Source organism: Pelecanus crispus, chromosome 5 (assembly GCF_030463565.1).
Source record: "Pelecanus crispus isolate bPelCri1 chromosome 5, bPelCri1.pri, whole genome shotgun sequence".
NCBI lineage: Eukaryota > Metazoa > Chordata > Aves > Pelecaniformes > Pelecanidae > Pelecanus > Pelecanus crispus.
In genome coordinates, this window is record NC_134647.1 from 75,650,782 (window position 1) to 75,670,219 (window position 19,438).

A 19,438-nucleotide genomic window follows, 5' to 3' on the forward strand; every position below is an offset into this window, starting at 1 on the left:
TTTTCATTTATTCTTAGTTGAATAGTTTCTGCTGGTTTTAGTATCACAAAAACATCAATATCCTTTCAGAAACTGTGGTTTCTTATTGAAATAGTTAAAATAAGTCAGTTTACAAGGTCAGGAACTCTTACTTGATTTAAAAAAAAAAAAAAAAAAGGTCTCTGCCATAAATTTTGCAGCTATTTTCTAGAGAGATGTTGGGTACTGCAAGTGGTGCTTTGATTATTGTTTTTGTTTTTAACACAACCCTTCCCCCCCCCCCCTCCCCCCAGTTTAAAAAAGCCCCCAAGGAAGTGATGAGTTTAAGAAAGATGTCTCAAAATCTGAGTGTGCAGTGATATGTTACGGAAATAACGATAAAACTTGAGTCTCAGGAAGTCAAATCTTCTGGACAGACTGGGAGCAATCAGAAGGCTGACTTAATTTCACTTTTAGCCATTATTGTTCCTCATCTATTCTCTTGGATTATTCTGATTGCTTACTGAAATTATGCTGATTAGTCTGTAGTGTCTGTGAAATAGTTTTATGATTTTTCCTTTGGGTGCTACAGGTGAAAAATTAATCCAAGCTCTTCCCAAGCTTTTAGCTGAACTATCTCCAGGGGTTTTTTTGGATATATCATGGTGGCAATTTTTTCTTCTTTGCTCAGCAGGAGCTCCTTTGCAATTGTAATTTCTGCTGAATGCAGTGCATCCTTTGTGGAATTTCAGATTTTTTTTTTTTTTAGTTGCAAAACACTCACAGCCCGCTGTGAAAGATGTAGAGATACAATATGACCGTCTCTTCATAACTGCTTCTGGGTTGTCCTGTAGCAGCTGGTGTATCACCATCTAAATTGAGGGCACATCTTTTGCCCCTAGGCACATGGGTCTGTGCCAGGGAGAGCCACGCTCTGGCTGGCCTGCACTGAAGCGCTCTGTTTGCTATTGCATGCTCTTTGTTGAAATATGTGCGGTTAAAAGCGCCTGTGATTGAAGAGCACCTGTCTGTAGTTGGAAATTGGTAAAAGGGTTTGTTTTTATGTATGAATAAACATAAAATCGGTTGGCCTCTTCTGTTTCCCTGTGTGAGAAATCACAAGCATGCTTGGTGTTGAGTGAGAGGGATGCCCACACTAAGTGGCATCACTCAAAGAGGAGCCAAGGAGCCTACTTGGCTATTTAATAATCTCCTATTCTGCCACAGTCGCACTGCCTTCATGGAGAGCCAGAGAAATTGTTCCATAATGTTTTGTGTTAATTCCCGTCTTCCTCTCCTTGGGGAAAAAAGTGAGTGTCAGTCTTGTTGCTGTCTGTGTGCTCAGGGAACAAACTTATCATTGATTAATATTAACATTGACTAATATAAAAGAAGCTACGCTTTCTACTTCTGAAAATGATCTGCAGTTCATAGAATTTCTTTGTCTGGCATTGTGTGCTCTTCGTCCTTTCCAGTTCTCTTTGCCAAAAGGGTAAATGTATTTTTAAAGCCCTCAACATGCTCCAGTACTCGTAAGACTCGTAAGTGGCCCTTGCAACCTGCCACTTACATTTTTACATAGTCATTGTTACATGTTTTTAAAGTACCATTAATTTCACATATCTCAAGAATACAACCACGCAGTCCTGTCCATTGGTCTTGGAGACCAAGCCGATGTGGCACCAGACTCAGCTCTTTGGATCTATAATGTCGCAATGTTCAGAGAGTCATTCTTCCAGAGTTGTTTCACATATCTGTAATATATAGAGCCAGCTTTGTAGTTAAAAACCACTTGGTTTTATATGGATGTTCATTTTTCTGTAGCTTTCCAAACTCTAGTAGTCGGGGCTGAAGCACGTTCTAGCTTCGTACCGGGAGCTATGGAAGTATGTAGTTGCGCAGTTGGCTGGTGAGAGAATGAAGTCATTAGTGGAAGGGAGCACTCTGCTGTCAAATCTTCTATCACAGCAACTGCACTCTATCACCATAATTATATTTTTCAAATGCAAATGATAGCTTTAAGAATTCTTCCTTTGGTACATCGTTTGCAGGAGCAGTTGGGTTCATATTTCACAGTCAGACAAACCTCGTCAGAGACTAAGGACAGGAGAGTCTCATCCGTTATGTTTATTCCCTTTTCTCTGAAGGTGTTTATTGGGTAGAAATACAGCAAACTGTAGAGTCCTGCGAAGAGGCTTCCTCGCCGAACAGAGTATTGTGTTGGCAAAGTTGCTGTTAGGGCTTCTCATGCGAGGAGAGCGCCGTATGCGTGGCACGAAGGGACCGCTGGCGCCGTGGCAGGGAGGAGACCTGCCGAGTCTTTCCGTGGAGCAGAGCTGCTGCACTGTTCTCCGCCACTCCATCTTTCGAATCACTAAGAAAAATGGCAGTGCCCTACTTGTAATTTGATTGTTGTTCTTTGAGGTAGAGAAATGCAGGTTGTGTCAGATTTGGGGAGTGGGAAAAGCTTAGCCTAGTCATCTGCAAATCCAATTTCTTATATTCAGAGAAAATGTTCTCTTTTTTTTTTTTCCCCATGTGTCTCAGTGCAAGTACATCAATAACATTCGTACTTTCAATTTTTACATGTGCCATTATTTGGCATTCTGTTTAATGATCACTGACCTTGAGAGATTACATCCCACAAACCTGCCAAATTCCCAGCTACAGTACAGGTGTACTGTCAGTTTTTATTAAAAATTTCTGTCTTCATGTCAAGTAAAATTTGGTATTCCAAATTATTGGTGTTCAACTATTGATGGATTTTTTTTTTTCTCCTTTTCTTCCAAATCCTCTGCTTCTCCAGGTATGAAGATGAATAATGCAGACCACTGGTTTCGATGATGCTGGGCTTTTATAACTGGATTCATTAAGGAATACAAAGAAAATTCTTACAGGGATCAATAATGGTGTCTTCTGGCTGCAGAATGCAAAGTTTTTGGTTTCTGCTCATTATCAGCTTCCTGCAGTGTACTGAAGGTAAGCTTTACTTTATATTTTCACTTGAGTTTGCAGATGAGATGAATGGTCTGTACAATTAATTTCTGTGCGATGACTTGAAGTGTTAGGATGTCAAACTAAACGTATCTGTAGCGTGTTCTAGGTTTAATTTATAAGATTCAAATTGTTCTCGTTTTTAATGAAAAAATAAAGTATCTTTTTTGGTTTTGATACGGTGTGGTGTGTTGAAACTGAAATGCAGTGTTCAGACAATATTAATAATATCCTTGATTGGTAGGTGCCTTATTTTCAGACTCTTCCTGTTTATTCTTCTTTTTTCTGTTCTCCTTGTGCAACCATTTGGAAGCAATGTATAGATACATTAAATGTGATATAAAATAACTAAACAGTGCAAATGGAATACCTGTTTTACTTTTCTAATTTGGCTGGCTGAAAATAAAAAGGCAAACATTTCATTACAATTAGAACTATGCAAGTTAAATTTAAGGGAATAAAACTCAAAGTGCATACAGGAATAGCATCCACTTAAAAATATTTTTGCTTGTTAAAAAAAAAAGGGAAAAATACTTCATGCTGTCAAATGTGGTGTTTAAAATAGCCCTTAAATTAAAGATATGAGGTAAGAAAGAGCTTTTTTGAAAAAAGTTGTATCATCTAATCCTTTATCTGTTTTTCTTTATAAACTATTTTATCCAGTTAGTCTGTCTTCCCAGCTGTTCTTGTGGCCCTTTTAATGAGTAACAGAGAAACACAAATGAATGATCAGGAAAACGCTGTTTATGAATTTTTAATAACAAATATTTGTGTAGAACTTGAGGCTATTTCTGGGTGTAATCATTTTGATTGACTAGATTGCAGGTGAAAAGACTGGTGTAGTAATAAAGTAGCACCTCCGTGCCTTCTTACATTATTCAGTAATTGGTGTAGAATATATAGGCTTCTCTGGTGCATCTGTGGCGTGATCTCACCATCTTTTAAAGCAGATAGATACCTTACCCTGTCAAAATTATTTGAATTTTAAGGCTAAATTTTCAGAGATGCTTCAGGAAAGCTGCTCTGCCTCCCCCTCTCATCTTTCCCAAATCTATAGAAACAAAAAAGATCGAGTCCCCAAAAATGGCAAACCCCACAATTAAAAATTCAAATATTGTATGCAGTCTTCCATGTTCACTGCATAATTTCCTAAGCATTTATTCTAGACTAAGGCTTGGATCTCGTGTTATACTGAGAGACAAGCTTTGCTAAAATAGGTTATTCATATGTATGTGTGAATATACACATATATCGGGGAGTGCATCCTAGGAGTCTTCATGAAGGTTTCTGAACATGGAAAGTCTCATTTCCCTTAAATAGCTTTCACAGTCAGTTTCCCCTCCCTCCCCTCTTTCTTCTTAAATACTGCCAGGATATATTAGAAAACTGGCATTTCCCACGGCACACTGCAGATCTTGGGTGGTTTCATCATTGATGGGATTTCTGACTTGGTAGCTGCTGTACTGACTGCTCTCCTGGTGTCTGTTGAGTCTGTGGACTTGGGTATAATCTCACTTTTATAGGAAAGTAAGTGCCAACAGCTGGAAGGTAAAATGCTTTTCAGCCTTTTTCACAGGTAAGGAGAGTAAATGCATATTAGGAGAATGGTATTATAAATCTTACAACTGGCTGGTAATAACTTTTGTTAATTATAAATGCACTTACATTGCAAAAGTGGTTGCACTGGTTGAAACCAAAGGTGTAGGAAGTAGAAGTATCTGTTTTTTCTGAAGTTTTAAAATACTAAGGATTTTATTTGTTATTGTAATTGCTTCAAATCCCTATATCTAGTACATTTTACAAAGATTCACGAGAGTACTTGCAGTTTAATGCTATGTGGTGGTTGAAAGCATGCTGCAAAGAGTGTTTTATCTGCTGAGTTTGGAAAGGAAAAAGTCAACTGAGAACTTCTGCAGATTGAATTTTTGCCATTTGCAGAAAGCTAATTTTCATTGTCACCTGTAATATTTCAAGTTCATTTTGTTCTGTCCCTGTTTTTCTTGCTTTTAGTAGCCAGTAGCAATCTTTTGATGCTTCAGTTGTGAATTTACTTTTTTAAAGTCTATACAAGAGCTGCTTTTTCAGCTAAAAGAAACACGGAAGGAAATTGGGAGCAGATAACAGAATCATACCAAATTAATTGTAAATTCTTAAAATAAATGAAATATTGTGGCTCTGTATACTGGAAATGAATATTAATACAGAGTTGGCTTCCAGCCACAGAAGCAAAATGAATACTGCATTATTACACTTTCTCACAAGATTACATTGCCTTCTGCTTCAGTAATAAGAGATGCCAAGTGTAACGTGCTTTAGTAGCACTTCATGCCTGGAAGTATGAACATGAACAAAGGTTAAAATAAGAGCATCTAACTTTTGCGAGAAATAAGAAAATCTTTATTTCTCTCACTTGGAACTTAGGGGTTTTTATAGAAATCTTACGTGTATATGCAGGTTGTTGCAGTTGGTGGGGGAGATGAAACCTGGCTGAATTCCCTGCTGTTACATTTTAATGTTTCTGTACAGTTAAACAGAGAGAGAGAGAGAGGGGAAAAAAAGATCTTGGGTGTGGACAAGTGACTCATTTATTCATCTAAGGAAACATTTTTCCAATCAAGATAAAGACTTCATTACTCTCACAATGCCTTAACTTCAACTCACCAGGGAATTAGCAAGTAGGCACAGTTATGTGAAGGCTGCAATTTTGATTTTGGTGTTCCCTATCCAAATAGGAATTGTATCATCAGTTAAGAAGGTCTTGGTTTTGCTTTGTTTTTCCTGGCCAGAGCAGTGCAGGAGGGGTTGCTTTTGAAGCAATCCGTTCCTTCAGGTAAAATGACCCTGGAACGAACGAGTGCTGGCAGCTGGAGGGAAAACCACACCAAGTTATTATACACTGCTGGTACATTGATCAACAACAGGTCAATATTGTTGCGTAGAGGCTTGAAAAACATTGTCATTACCATCAACAACAAGCATTGCAGCCCTAAACAAGGAAAAGATGAGAGGCAGGAAAAACAGAATGAAAAGCTGAAGTCATGAGCTTGAATATTAACGTCATTTCGGAAGGTATTTTTCTGTCCCTTTTTCTAGCATATTCTGCTATAGGTCTGTCTTTAAAACTACGATTTTATTACAAAAGGCGGACTGAAAGAACTACCTTGGGCAGTAGTTTGAATGGGAGTTACGCAGGTAGCCGTGTGAAGCCTGGCCTTGTGCCATGGCTGGTTTCCTGGGGGAGATGGGATCTTCCGCTGCGGCTGCGCAGGAGTCCGTCGGCATCCCGCACCGTCCCAGCTCTCGGGTCGCACGCAAGGAGCGGGTTCGTGCTCCTGTCGGTCCCATGCAGTTGAGTCCCTCACCTTCACTTAGCTGTTTCCTGTGAACTGTAGGGAAGGAATTACTTTTGACACCAACTCTATCTTTTTTTCTTTTTTTTTCCCCCCTTTCCTAATTAGGTGAAATCATCCAACAAGTTAAAAATTATCTGAGAAAATACAGAAAGTCAGAGAGTGGGATCACACATGCCTCGTTTCCATAGCAAAGCAGAGTAAAAAGCTTATTATACATATTATTGGTTTCTCTTCAAGCAAGTTAAGACAGATACACTAATATGCATATGAAAAAAAGGTGTCAGAGCTAAACATTCTGATTAAGATTGGTTTTTGGACTGTACAAGTTTTGATATTTCAAGTTCTATCTTGCTTACAAAGTCCACCTTTTCGACTAGCTTTAGATGACTTGTTTTTATTCTCTTCTGCTGCTTGAGAAGCACAAATGCTGGGGAAGCAGTGGAATAATTTTCTTCACTTACATTTCATTTTAATCAAGGTTTAGTACAATTCAAATTCATTTTATTATGAATTATTAACTGTGCTTTGTCCAAAGGAAGAAGCATCATGCTTTCATTATCTGTTTAGTTCAGTTTTCCTGAATGCCATGGATGTTTTTTAGAAGAATCCAGCCTGTCTTTGCCTCTGAATGTACATTTTAATTAACATTACACTGAGAAATATAAATTCCTGCAAATTCCACTTATGCCAGCCAAGGAGCTGAGCGCTAAATTGGAAGCAGTTTTAAGTGTGTATCCAACATTAGCGCGTTTACTAAAGAAAAGACGTACTAAATACAGATCATGTACATTGGGCCACTACAAAGGTATTTGCTATTCTAGTGTATTGCTTCAGATCTGCTAATACTAGGAGGTATTAGTAGGATTTTGCCCAGGATAAAAATTTAAAAAATCTTCTACCCTGGACTTGAGAAGAAATCAACTTCTGTTAATTAGCGGATTTAGGTTCTGCAAGGGGTGAAACCCATTACGGAGTCATGCAAGAGCAAATAGGAGCACTAATTTAATTTCTAGCTGGGGAATTTATCACAGTGAGAGCTCTGTGAAGCACACAGCTAGTAGGCAACTACTTGGTTTAATAGAGGTCGCAAAGCATCCGTAAGTACACCCAGCGTACTAAGGCCGGCCAGTTACTGCCCACCCTTTGGAGGGTCTCTCTAATAAGCCTTCCAATATTATCTTCGTTTTTATCATGTATACCTAATGTGTTTTATGATTCTTTAGCAAATGTTTTTTCTTATTTGGTTAATGAAGATTATGCAGAAGAAAATACCTGTGTGAAGGGAGTAATTGGGTTTTTGCAGAAAGCAACTGCTGCGTTTAGTCCTGTTTTCTTTCCTGGAAGAGCATGCCATTTTTCACTGGGATATTCTGGTGCATACTTATCTGGGACAACTCTTTTTCTTTTCTGAGGGAGGTGTATCTTCTAAAAGAAAATTGATCTAAACAGTGAGACCAAACTTCTTCTTAAAGAAGCATGTCTGTTAAACTTTTCAAGTGCATTTCCAGATAATAGAGACTGACAGACTGCCTGGAAAAGCCAGAGATTCTTTAATGTGCTGGCAGGGGATATCCTTTCATATATTCCCTGAGCAGTGAGGTCTGCAGGATCCTGTGCTGTAGCATTACATTTTTGAAACCAAAGCAAAACCACTGCTATTTTAAAATGTAGAAGAACCATGTAGAAGAATGCATGAAGAACCATTTAAAATACTGTACTAACATTTATATGAGAATTTGCTAGGAAATGTTAATGTAAGGGTCTTATAATTTAAGCAAAGAAAAGAGTATAAATATGTAATTACTATGAGATGAATAGTAGTATTACTATTTTAATATGCTGTCTTCTTCCTTGGTTACTTAAAAACATTCTCCTTTATGAAGGGGAGATTTTGCATCTTCTTGAGCTCTGTATTCAGAAGAAGAACAGAACCCTGTAATGTGTAAAACTGTAGAAACACAGTGTGTTGTGCTAAGGGCAGATGTTATGCTAAGCTATTACTTCAGTTTACCATCTTCTGTTGCTGTAACCTCGGTGGGTCTTCGTGGGCAAGGCGAGCCATGCAGTTGGCCACTGCAGTGAGAGGGGATTGACTTAACCTTCAGCTAATGGGCACTGACCCCATTGCCTAAGGGGCTTTTCTTTTATTAAATATAAATCTGGGTATATTTTAGCTTAGTTTATTGCAGCAAGGTACCTTTCCAAGAGCACAATAGCAGAATTTGGGCATATATGGCTTTTAAAAAACAAATAGGCTTCATTAGTACTCTGTTACTAAATATGGAAAAATATATCATTTATTTTTATTAACATTTGTATTTTTAAAAGTATTTAATTACATTTCCGGTTTATGTCAAGTGGAAGAATACTGTTTGTCCTAGTGAGAAGGTTTCTTACATAGCTTTAACAACATTGTCTTTATATTGTACTTTCAGGTCATAGTGTAAAATGGAAGTGTAAGCGCCTGAAGCATCTGGTATCGATGAATGCCTGAGCACTGGCTTTCTTATTACATTTAGTGTCCTTATGATCAGATTATAAAAATTATCATAAAGTGTAATGATTTTAGATTTAATATTCGTTGCCAAGTCCTACAAGCACATAATGGGTTTTATCATAGAATCATAGAATCATTTAGGTTATATTTGCAAGTAGATCCATTGATGTTCATGGTGTACCTCTGTGAGGAAATGGCATAGAAAAGTAATACGGTTTATGCTAATTGTGTATTGTATGGATGTCTTAATAGCAGCAAGTGTATGTAGGACGAAAGCACTACAGGAGAAGGACTTGCAAACAGCTCTAATACATGTTTTATGTACGTGCCTGCTTCTGTGTTTGTGATGGTATTCCAGGTTGTGTTATGTGAGGAAGAGGAGAGAAAACCAGTCACAGGGAGAAGTTCTTGGCTTGTTGTCCATCCATGGCTCCGTCATAAATGCACTTAATAGTATAGGAGCTCCCAACATGCTGTTACGCAGCTGTATGTATTTATACAGTAACCTCCATGGAAGAGACACTTAAAAATTGACTGGCCTTTTACAGTGGATAATTAGTATCATATTTACTCATCAACACTGGTTGGTTAGAAGAATATTTATAGTTGCTCCCTCTGATTTTTTTTTTTGTTTATTATATGACTCTGTACTTGGATAGTATGGCTCTAAAACAGCACTTCATTGTATTGTATGCTGTCCAAGTATAAAATTAGAAGAAAGGAAGATAAGGAAATAAAACACATGCATATATAGTAAAAGTTAGTGCATAATTCTGTTGTACTTTCAATTTTACATAGTACTTATTATGTGCCTGTGTTGGTAAAACCACACTGCAGGTTTTTTATTTCTAATCGCTTCGAATTTGATAAAATTCCATTCTGTCAAAGCTGGGTCGGCTCCAGTTTTACTCATTTCTATAGATAGCACTTTGATGGTTTGCTTGGATTGACATTTCAAATGAGACCCATGAACACTGGATATTTTGCCAATCATCGTTCACTTTTTTCCAGGAATACTGTATTTTTTAAATTTTTAACACAGGATAAATTTTGTATGGGTGATTCTTATATGAGCCACAGCTCAGATCCAAAGACATCGTATGATAAATTGAATATGGAGTTCTTTCTGGTAGATAGGAGCTGAAAAAACCCTTTTGCTTCAAGGCGTCCCAAATTCCTGCCCTTCCAGAAAGAGTCTTGAACTACTCCACTGGCTTTCAAAACCCAATTGTGCTAAAGCTCTTTGTGTTTCTGTAACCTCTTTCTCCTGGCTTTCTTTTGAAGTGTAATGAAATAGAGTTGCATGAATGTTAGCTCGGTTTGTGGGTCCTTCTTTCAACTGGGGAGACAATGAATCCATGTCCCAGTGGCATTAAGGCAACCCGTGCAGACGTACGTGAGTGCGTTGACGGTGGTAGGGGAGATTCCCTGGTTGTTCCTCCTGAGCTTGGACCAGTCCAGGTGGTTGGGAATGCTTCATTCTTTTTGTTTTCTCGATTTATACTAGTATAATAATCACTGATGTTTTCTCGGTGTATAAAATGTGTGTGTGGGAGACTGGTTGGGAAGCAAAATGAACTTTTTTTGACTGTTGCCTGAGCAACACATACATGTGAGAAGCCCAGGGGGACCACAGAACTTTCAGTTGTTGGCTAAAGCACTCGCTGAGTTTTGTGAGGGATCTTGACGATGGAAGGAGAGATGGCTTTTGTGTTGTCTCTTGTCAGCGATTTTCATGTCTCTCAGGAGTTAGGTAGTTTTGTTCTGTTCCAGCAGAAAGTACAATTAATGCAAGGTGCTGTTTGAGCCATTTTCCTGTTAAATTTGAGTTCAGCAATTCATTTAGGAAACCTGAGAGGAAGTTGATGCTGAAACCAGATTCTCCTATCTGCTGCATTTTTAGTTGGAAAAGCAATGAGAAATGTTTGCTTTTTAAAGACTTCAGCTCTATTTCATATCACCTCTGTTTTAACCATCTTCCTAGCGAGCTTCAGTTGGATTTGCCTGTTCGCCACTGATCCTGTTTGACTGTGCATGTGACTTGATCTGCCTTCCACAGTATTTCACATTAATTTTTCCTATTTCTCCCCATTGAGCTGCCCCAGTTCTTTTCTCTACCTTAGGCTTGCAGATTGCATTTAATATTTTGTCATAATTTTTTTTTTTTTCATTATAAAATGTTACTTCAAGAATAAAGTTCCAATTGATTCTGTGCCACTGTTAACATTTACCATTGAAAGTCTATTGGAAAAATGTGGATTTGTGGCTTAGAACTGATCATGCTTTTTAGTGGTTTAAGATAAATACGCTTTTAGTAAACAAAAATGAACAGTTTGCTGCTTACACTTTTGCATCATTTAATTTGCAACAGATGAAGCTGGCATGCGTGAAGAGTGAAGCATGGAAAATACTAGAGGGCAAACGGGTGGTTTGTGATGTGGATTATTACCCATAAAGATGGATAGAGTCCACAAAACATCACTTCATCTATTAATGTACCAGCTGGAATAAAATTAAATATATCAGCATAGCATATCATGCATAAACTGTTTGGTTTAGACCTTCAATTCAAATCCTGCTCAGTAATAAAAAACTTTAAATCTTCTACATCTTTATGCTAGTGTAGATACGTATATATCTGTTTCTTCATATACATAAAAAGCATGCTGTGCAAATATATTTTTAAAAAATCAGAATACAAAAGTCTGGAAGTCATCCATATGTAAACCATCTTGAAGGATTTATAATACACAGTGTTTTGTTCTGCAGCGTAAACTAAGTGCCGACAGAAAAATGGTCAAGAAATGCATCTAACCACCAGTGGTTTTCTTTACCAGTTACAGTGTAATCTAGTCATATAACAATTATTTTGTTATATGTATTATATAACAGTATAATGATTAATTGGCTGTATAAATAATTTTGAATTTCACTCTGTTAAATCAGCAGAGTTCTAACTCGGTCCTGGCACCAACTCCAGTTATAATCTGTAACCTTACCTCTTTGATGCATTATTTTCTAGCTCTTGGATTTGTTATGGGTCCATTTTAACAGCATGTCTATGTTGCCTTCTTTTTACAGAAAGTTTTAAGTATGAAGAGAGACTTCCTGAATATCTGCTATTAAAAGTTTGTCACTGTGGCAATGCCATTTATAACAGACTCAATGATTCTAAATTTATTTACCTCAAAGCCTCATCTGTTTCCATTCTTTTTACCGCCTTTTTTTATTTGCTGATTTAAAAAAAAGTAAAAAGATCCAGTGACAATAATAGGGAAAAACTTTACTAAAGAAAATCTTTGGTCAAGGTATGAATGATTGTGACCTGACTAAAATTCATTTTCTTGATCCTATTTTCATTTGGAGTAAGGGATTGGATCGGGGGGGGGACGACGGGGGGGAGGGCAGAAAAGAAAAAGGTGCATTTAAAAGCATTCAGAGATGTTAAGCAACAATAAAACTCTGTAACCATTTAAATGACAGCAGCTGACTATTTGAATTAACTTTGTGTTTGGCTTAATTTGGGGTCCTAATTATTCCTAACTTACGTGAGTAGATTTCAATTATACAATACTGCAGGGATTTGTAGCTAAGGCAACTAAAGGAATCATTTTACATAAAGTAATTTTGTTCAACTGATTAGGCAGGTTAAAATGGAATGATAGAAAATGGGAACTCTTGTCTGATAAGGCCCAATGAATTGTTTCCAATGACACTATGAAGAAATAACATGAGGAAAGCTCATTATTGAAAATTTTGAGAATTTTTATGCAACATGTTTATATCTTGATAATGTGGTATTGGCTAACTGCTCACAGACAAGTGATTCACATGAGTATTAACAATAGATCTATCAATAAAAAGGCAGTGCACATTTTTGTGGTACCTTAGTTTGGTCTTCATAAGGTGACTTTTCCTAGATGCTTATTAACTTAAAAATTCAGTTATTAAAAAGATTTTTTTAAATACATATTTATTTATTTATGCCACTTCACCATTTAAATAGGCAAAACATGCTATATTTACTGCATGATATTTCATGTTTTAGACATGAAAGCATTTTAGACATACAACACTTATCTCCGATATCCCATTTATCTAAAATGGCTGTTCCATGAAAATAATTCTCAGTTATGCTACATCCTTAAGATAACCTGGGGGAATTAGAGGTGAAGGAGGTACTGGAGTAAAAGACTCTGGAATCAATTTCCATTTTTATTACCCACACAAATGTAAACCCTTTATTGAGAATTAATTTTGGAACAAATTACCTGCATAGTTTGAGCTTAAAACCAGGAATTTTATATATATATGTATTTTTAACAGTGTATACACAGATGCTCTTTTAAACTTCTTTTTTATTTGTTGAGCATTTATAAAGTCATGTCTCCTAAATTATGTCTGCAGCATAGGTAGGCGTCTCCTTTTGATGATGGCAGACTAACATCCCTGGACTTAGAATGCTTATTTTTGTTTTTTTTCTGGGTTTTTCACACTCACCTTTTTTGGTTTCCTCAGTCGGAGTATTGAAGGTTACAAGAATGGTTATTCTGCTGACTCAGGAGTACCGACAACACAATGGCATGTCTGCAACCTAAACGGATAAGTCTGTTTTTAGAGCTGTCAGATTTGCCCGTGTCATTTGAATATACACCTAGACCTTATAGTCAGAGACTTTCAGAGAAGCACTGCAGTTGTTTTCTGTGTGTGTTGTGTTTAGGAGATCAGGACTTGAAGTAGCTCTAATGAGGTCAGTGTAAGGCTTTGATGCTGTTTAAAGGGAGAAAAAAACCCCACCTACGAAGCATATGGTTAGCATGTGTAACAGTAATTTCTAAATTAGATCCCAAACAAATACTTACGAAAATAATAAATTTACACAATAATAGATCCACATAGATCTCTTCCCTCCTTCCCCCCGCCCCCGACAAATTCCAGTTTTCTGTGGAAAATACGTATTTTTTATCATATGTCTACTGTTAACATATTAACACTACACGCTTTCAATTAGTACTGCTGACAAGTTATTTAGGAAAGTCTCTGGAGCATGTGGAGATGTGCACAGCTTCTCCATGTCAGGTGTTTGCTTCCCAAAGTGAAAGCATTAAGATTTAATTATCCGAAGATGTTTGCAGTAGGCAGTGTGCCTTTGGAGGACCGTCAAGGGCAAGGCTGCAGGTGCCCTCCACGCACCTGGGCAGGAGGACGCCTGCGCGGGAGCCGACGTCACGGGGGGCGGGCGCCGCTGCGCTTCTGGGTGCGTGCACGTCAGCGGGGTGAGCCACAGTATTTCCATCTGGTGGCGGTGGGGAGCGTTGAGTCCTGTTCCCTCACCCCATCACCCTCCCTTGCGGTGGCTCTGGCACCCATGTGGTGGCCCTGTGGTGGGCTGATGTGGGGAGCAGGACTGGCAGAAGACAGTCAGTCTTTCCTCTAGGAAGATGCTTCCCCCAGTTGCCTCCCTGAACCATGCCACCCTGGTATCAGGCATTGGACAAGTGGGAGAGGTGTAGGTCATGGTCAGGGTGCTCCATCCTTAGGTAGACGAAAAAATAGTGATAACTGCACATCTGCTGGAGCTTGGAAAACCACTGTGCCAGATGAATGGCTATGTTATTTTCAAGGGGGAAAACAGGTCTAAAATGTATCATTCTTTGTTAGAATCTAGTATCTCCGACTCTTGAGTTAACACGATTAATGCTACTTTGTGGGACTCTGGTCATCTAAAGTCAGAGTATCTAGAGCCTGAATCTCCTTGATTTAGTTACGAAGACAGCAAAGCGTATCCCAAATTGTCTGCAAGTGTTTAAAAGTGCAAATATGAAGACTGTCTCTGCGGCTTATAAGGGTGTGGTTAGGTAGATGTCAGAGTTGCATCTGATTTTTGCCCTGAAGAGGGAAACAAGATTTTTCCAAAAGACTAATTTCCCAGATAAGCTAGTCCTTTCAAAGGTGCTTTAGGGATTTTTCCTTTTACAGGAACTGTAAATTGCCTCATTGTATCTTGGTCTTTCTAGTTGAGATTTTTCTCTTTCACTGGCAGTCAGTATTTGACGTTTCAGAGGAAGGTGCCAAAATACTAAAATGCACAAAGTAGCCTGCTTACAGTGGACATTGAGTCCCAGTAGATTTATCCTAACTCATTGCTTAATTAAATACTTTTTTAACATCCTAAGTTACATCTTCAGGTTTTGGGGTGCATTACTGTGGTCAAGAATCTCCTTGTCCTTTGTGGATTTTACTTTTTAAAGACATCATCATTTCTCCATCTCTCTCTTCTCACCCCATTTCCAGATCATTTAAGGAGTATACTGAGTAACACCGTTGCCTTGTAAACTCTGTCATCCTGTTTCTCTCCCTCCATCCTCTCCATCATCCTTTTCTGATGATCTACGCCACCTCGCAAGCCTCAGCTGTGCAGAGGAAATCATTCAGCTTCTCTGCATTGTCTTCCTTAGCCTTAGTTGGTCACCTAATTCAGCAAACCCGTCACTTCTCACACAAAAGTAGGCTTCCTACTTTTGTTGTACTTAAAGAATTTCTGGTTATGAAATCATTGGAAAGCGTTTTGGAAAAACACCTGGGAGTTTAAGAAGTGCACAAAACATAGGCGTGGAAAAATATACCACAGAGTCAGGAGACAAAACTGGTCGTATTTTGCTGGTTTGGTTAACTTCATATAGTGATACAAGTCATAGTGCCATACTTGTCTTTAATTTTGTAGCACAGTTATAAATCTCGCTATATCTAATTGCAGCAAACTTTTCCTGCTCAGCAGATTTTTCTTCTTGCTGAGCAAGTAGCGTGTTTATATGAATGATACTTGAGTATATAAACTTGGTTTATGGATGTTTAAGGGCTTATAATTTTCTCTTTAAAGTCAAACTTAATTTTTAATTTTTTTTAATGAAAAGATTTTATGGCCAACACATGCCCCATGAGAAAAGGAAGAAGTTACAGATGGTTCAGAGGAGAGGGTCTGCTTCATACATAAAAACTTCATGTCAGCATTTCAACAGAGCATTTTCTTAGGGTATCTCTGTTATCACTGACACTTTCACATTGACAAGCATATGGGATGTAATGCTGAATGTGTAAATTGAAATGATCACATCTAGCATTTCCCTCTACCAGGTGCCAGCTTGCTGCTGCAGCTCTGCACTTAATGTTGAAGGAGGAGTGCTAGGAATAGTTTCATTTGCTAATTACCTCTTATCTCCAGTACATAGTCCTTGGGCAAACAGCTTACCCAGGTGTTTTTGAGAACACCTATCTGGACAGTGCAGGATTGCAGGTGCTCCTGTGGTGACAGTACAGTGCGCAGGACATGTAAGAAATTTCCATCCATCTGTGTATGGGTTTTTTTTTTTTTAAAGTCTTCAGTGAAGAACAGAAGACAAATTTGAGAGAATTTTTCTGTCTTTATAAAATTTGTCAGTGTGAAAAGCAGAAGACTGCTATTCCTCAGCCCAAGAAAAATGTGCGCATGTGTGTGTTATGTTGGAGTTTTTTTGATAACAAACCTGATTGTCCTGTCTTGTGATTTCAGTAGAAAGAAAAGTACGTACATGCCAGTAAGAGTTTTGCAAGGACCTGCAAGTTAAAATAAATAGAATGTGGTGGTTTAAGGAAGTGGTAGAGTCTAAATTGCTTTTTAGTACTCCTTTTCCAGGATCCAGTTTAACAGGATTATATAATTTTACTAATACCACTTTGATCTGTCACTTATACAAAAAGGCAGGCTTTCCAAAGCATTTGCCTTACATGTTCTTTTTGGGCTAGACTTAATCACTTGCAGAACTGATAATATTTTCTCATTCTTTAAGAATTCATATTACAGTCTTCTGCTTAATATGACTGTGGTTTGAGTACAGAATAGTAAAAGGAGCCTTTTAATTCATAATCCAGTAATTCAGACAGCTAAATTATGCCTCCCTTTGCCTGATATTTATTAAAATGAATCCAAAGAAACTTCAGAAGTGTTGATGTCATCCAGTTGCCCTTTTAGGTTTCTTTAATGCTGTTTATAGAATAGATACATTCCTTACTATGAGTAAGTGCAACATCTGTTTCTTTCCAATTTCTCCTTGCATTTTTCCACACTTCTTATAAGAGTTACAGTTTTCATTTTCAGGCATTCTGTACAGTCCAAAATTCATGATGTTCACTTGAGCATCTCAATTATATTTGTATGCCCAAGACAATTTTATTAGTAGTTGCACCTTCACGCTTGTTTTATTTCTTACCTCTAGTTTGCAAGTGTATATTTACTAGCACTCAGGAGTCCTTATATAGCAACTTGTTAGTTAAAAAAACACAAACAAACAAAACCAAGAAAAAACCCTGCAAAAAACAACCCAAAGAAAAAAAAAAGGCTGATGGATGACAATACCTTTCTTTTGAATTGAAAAACTCAGACCAGAGTTTGGAATCCTGATGAAGAAAATTTAGTTACTAATGATGCACTTTTTAAAACCAGTTATGAAGATTTAATAAGTATTTTAATACATAGTTAAGTGATAATTACAGAATCTGGCAAATCAACAGGATTTTTTTAACTAGCTTGAAAATGACTCCTACCATCTCTTGATGTACTCATGTTGAGCTCATGCTGCTATATGATAATTTGTGTTTAAAAATAGTGGTCTTAAGTGTATTCAAAAAACATCAGTATCAATCCCAAAGCCTATTTTAAAGGAACTCAGGTTGTTTCCAAGGTTAATTCTCATATGGTTGTGTGAAAACAAATCCATGCATATCTCTGTCTTCCTCTCTTTCATTTCTTCTGTAACCCATTTGGTTTGCAATGTTACTGCAAGAAAACAAGGAGATTGTGTTTCAACAGCTAGAAAAAATTGCCATTTCATTATTGCTTTGAGTAGGAGTAAAACTGATCAAGGTAATAACTCTAGTTAATACATGAGGCAAGGCTGACAATTACGGGTGTATTTCTGAACGTGTTAGGTGCCTAACTTCCGTTTCAATCAGGGATAATTAGGTGCTTTAAAAACCTTAAAAAATATAGTACTTGATAAGAATTCTCACTTAACTGAGAAATGCTTCTTCATAAACGGATGAGTTTCTCTCTGCCTTTGTTTAGATTAGGAGGACTAATCAAACTTAGGTCACATTTATGTCATGCACAGATTACACTGAATTAATCATCGTTTCCTTTCACTGCCGCCTTGGCTGTGTTCATCCCCTGCTACTCTGGTGCTGGTCCTAATGGTAACCTTGGCGGGGGCTTCGGGGGCTCGGCAGAGGCAGCTTGCCGCAGGACCAGGTTAGCTCTACTGGGGACCTGACCCCGCAAGGCAAACCGAGCAGGTTAGCTGAGCGGCACGGAAACTTGGAGCTCAGAAACCTTCCCGTGCGTTCTCACCTTGAACCACCACCAGCCCATTAGCTGGTACATTCTTCTTCCCTGCTTCTCCGTCTTCTGCATAAATTTCTGGAAAAGAAAATGTAGTTTTGATAGTAGAAGAGAACAGCTACGTGCATCCATTGAGTTTCATCTCCCTCCTGCTAAAGCCTGGTCTTGTATTAGCAAACTGGTTTGAAGTAAATTTCCTAATTAGGGGAAGGAAAAAAAAAAGGTAAAAAATGACAGAAAATAATAATAAAAAAAAAAAGTACCTTGAAAGCTTAGGAAGGTGTGCAGTAGAGTGTAGCACAGCCCTTCACTGCACAGCGTCCTCAGAACGTTTTATGAACGGTTAATTTCTAGTGCTGTTGTGTTAACATTTCTTCATTTTATAAATTAATAAATCATGGAACAAAAGGTCAAGTTAGTTGCCCTAAAATACAGAGGGAGTAAACACTGGAACCCTGATGAGCATTCAGAGGTCCTTTCCTCTCAAACTAAGGATGCTAAAGGAAACATTATTTTAAAAAGAAATTAATTCACTTACAGACCAGTCATTTCCTCTGGCATCTGTTACATAAAATATACGTTCATAGATGAACAGTTTTGACTAAAAACTCAGCAGGTACCAACAGGATAGTTATATATATCTCTCTTTTTGCATCTTAGAGGTGGGAAACTATCCTGAATCTGCAGTCCTAAAAGGAATGAGTCTGGAATAATACTCGAGCGTGCAGTTACTCTATGCAAATCAGACTGTCTTAAAAATCAATGTGTGGGTTTTGATGTAATGGATTAGATCGTTCTCTTCTCTTTGCATATCTAAACTATTGGCAGTGCATGTTTCTGTTAGTGTCAATCTAAAGTAAAATAAATATTCATGATAATTGGATCCAGCTCTGGAAAATTAATGTAAACTTTCTCCATGTGCTTAATCTGTATTGTTTTCTGTCGCTGAGTTTGTAGGCAGCAATTCAGCAAGCTCAGAGAACAATTGACTTCTCAAAGAATTTTTTCAATCAATTAACTCTAATTTAAATCTTAATCTGATTCTGGAGGTAGAATCGTCTGGCTAATTCATGAAGACTGGAGCTTACTTGAAATGCAACAGCAGCACTGGTCAGTTTGCTTCATGGGCTTTGGGGACTTGCAGCATGTATCCCGGTTTCTCCATGAATTCGGTCCCGGCAGTGGCCTGCCCTGCCGTTGAATGGGGGGTGCTCCTCCTCCGCCCCAGCCCCGGCTGCTGGTTCCCCGTCTGCCCGCTGGCAC

At 37.9% G+C, this 19,438-nt stretch overlaps 1 protein-coding gene across 11 annotated transcripts in view; it reads left to right on the forward strand.

Annotated features, from left to right (window-relative positions):
* The first annotated feature begins 2,864 nt into the window (after positions 1–2,864).
* Positions 2,865–19,438, forward strand: part of ADGRL2 (adhesion G protein-coupled receptor L2) — a 128,718-nt gene continuing 112,144 nt past the window's right edge. For all 11 annotated transcript variants that reach the window (XM_075711499.1, XM_075711500.1, XM_075711501.1 and 8 more), the window contains exon 1: positions 2,865–2,937. In XM_075711499.1, the coding sequence (XP_075567614.1) occupies positions 2,865–2,937 (73 nt within the window). The remainder of the gene's footprint in view (positions 2,938–19,438) is intronic.